This window comes from Priapulus caudatus, unplaced genomic scaffold (genome assembly GCF_000485595.1).
Source record: "Priapulus caudatus unplaced genomic scaffold, Priapulus_caudatus-5.0.1 Scaffold2092, whole genome shotgun sequence".
Taxonomy (NCBI): Eukaryota; Metazoa; Priapulida; class Priapulimorpha; order Priapulimorphida; family Priapulidae; genus Priapulus; species Priapulus caudatus.
In genome coordinates this window covers 29080-30352 of record NW_014579153.1, presented here as the reverse complement: position 1 = coordinate 30352, position 1273 = coordinate 29080, and the positions used below count along the sequence as shown (strand labels likewise).

The following is a 1273-nucleotide window of genomic DNA, read 5'->3' as shown; positions in this document are numbered from 1 at the left end:
TGCTCGACAACAAACTTGCAATTGCATCATAACTTCAGGTGGGTCAACAACAACAACAGACATACCGCAGCTGATGTATGTATTATGTGCGTGGGAGGATTGCCAAGGTCTATAATCTATTTGCGTAAATACAATTATAAAGGTAGAATTCTCTTTTCTGGAATGTTCTGAGCTGAGCTTTCTAATACATGCGCATAAGCAGCGCCAATAAACAAACAAAGATCGATTTTCATCTAATCTATCTAACTACAGTTATAATTAATAATAAATAATAATAATTATTATTTCGAGTCTCCTCGGGAAGGTATTATTATTCTTTTCTGTAGCTCATACCAGACAGGGGTCTCCACTCATCTCTGTCCGCCAACAGCGCTATATACAGCTATAGCGAATGGCACTGGATGGCACTGAGGGTGGTCACAGCCAGAGTTTGTTTTTGCGCCCTCAGTGGTTCTTTTACGTCCCCATTGGCCTTTCGTATTACTGGAGATGGGACCGCTATTTTACGTGGTCATCCGAGCCACGGGAGATTCACAGTCTCCAATGTTTTTACACCTTGAGAAAATTCACTGCTCCTTCAATGGACAGTATACGTGGCCTCACCGCTAGGCCACGAATGCATCTACAGTTACCGAACACTGAATAAGTGTAAAACTGTTTTGGTAGATGACGTAATATCTAAACCTATCTGACGCTGTATGTCATAAATAAACGGCGGCTCTGATTAAGCAGTGAACCGCTTTAAATTACGCACTTGTTACTTATTGACTGTACATGACACGCATTGTTCAGAATTAGCCGATAAGCCGAAAATTGTTTTACAACGTTCAGCTAAGAAAGAAGGATTTTTTCGGCAGATAATATCCCGTTTCACCAACGTCCGATTCAAATAAACGCCCGTGTGTGGGGACTTACCCGACGCCTACGAATCGGGCGCCACTGTGTATGACGTCACGTAGTAACATGTTGTCTGCGTCGTCGTGCCACACAGGTGGGTGCTGTGTGCCAACCACATGGAGCCGGTGAAGGGCTTCCTGAGTCGCTATCTGCGGCGATGACTCGTGGAGCATGAGATCAGCACAGGCCAGCGCAGCAACGAACTCGGCCGCTTCACAGACTGGGAGCCCAAGGTGTTGAACCATCTCAACAAGCTCCTGGAAAACCACAGTTCGTCAGACGTCACTATCACGTATGGACGTATGGACGTTACGTACATTGCATGACGTTACGTACATTTATTTGCAAAAGTATCACGTTATGCTTTGCAAAGCAT

The 1273-nt window shown here is 44.6% G+C and overlaps 1 protein-coding gene across 1 annotated transcript in view; it reads left to right on the top strand.

The window, feature by feature from the left end:
- Positions 1-666: 666 nt before the first annotated feature.
- Positions 667-1273, top strand: part of LOC106818210 (neuron navigator 3-like) — a 4241-nt gene continuing 3634 nt past the window's right edge. Inside the window, 2 exon segments of the mRNA XM_014822933.1 lie at positions 667-671; positions 992-1183. Of these exon segments, the coding sequence (XP_014678419.1) occupies positions 667-671; positions 992-1183 (197 nt within the window).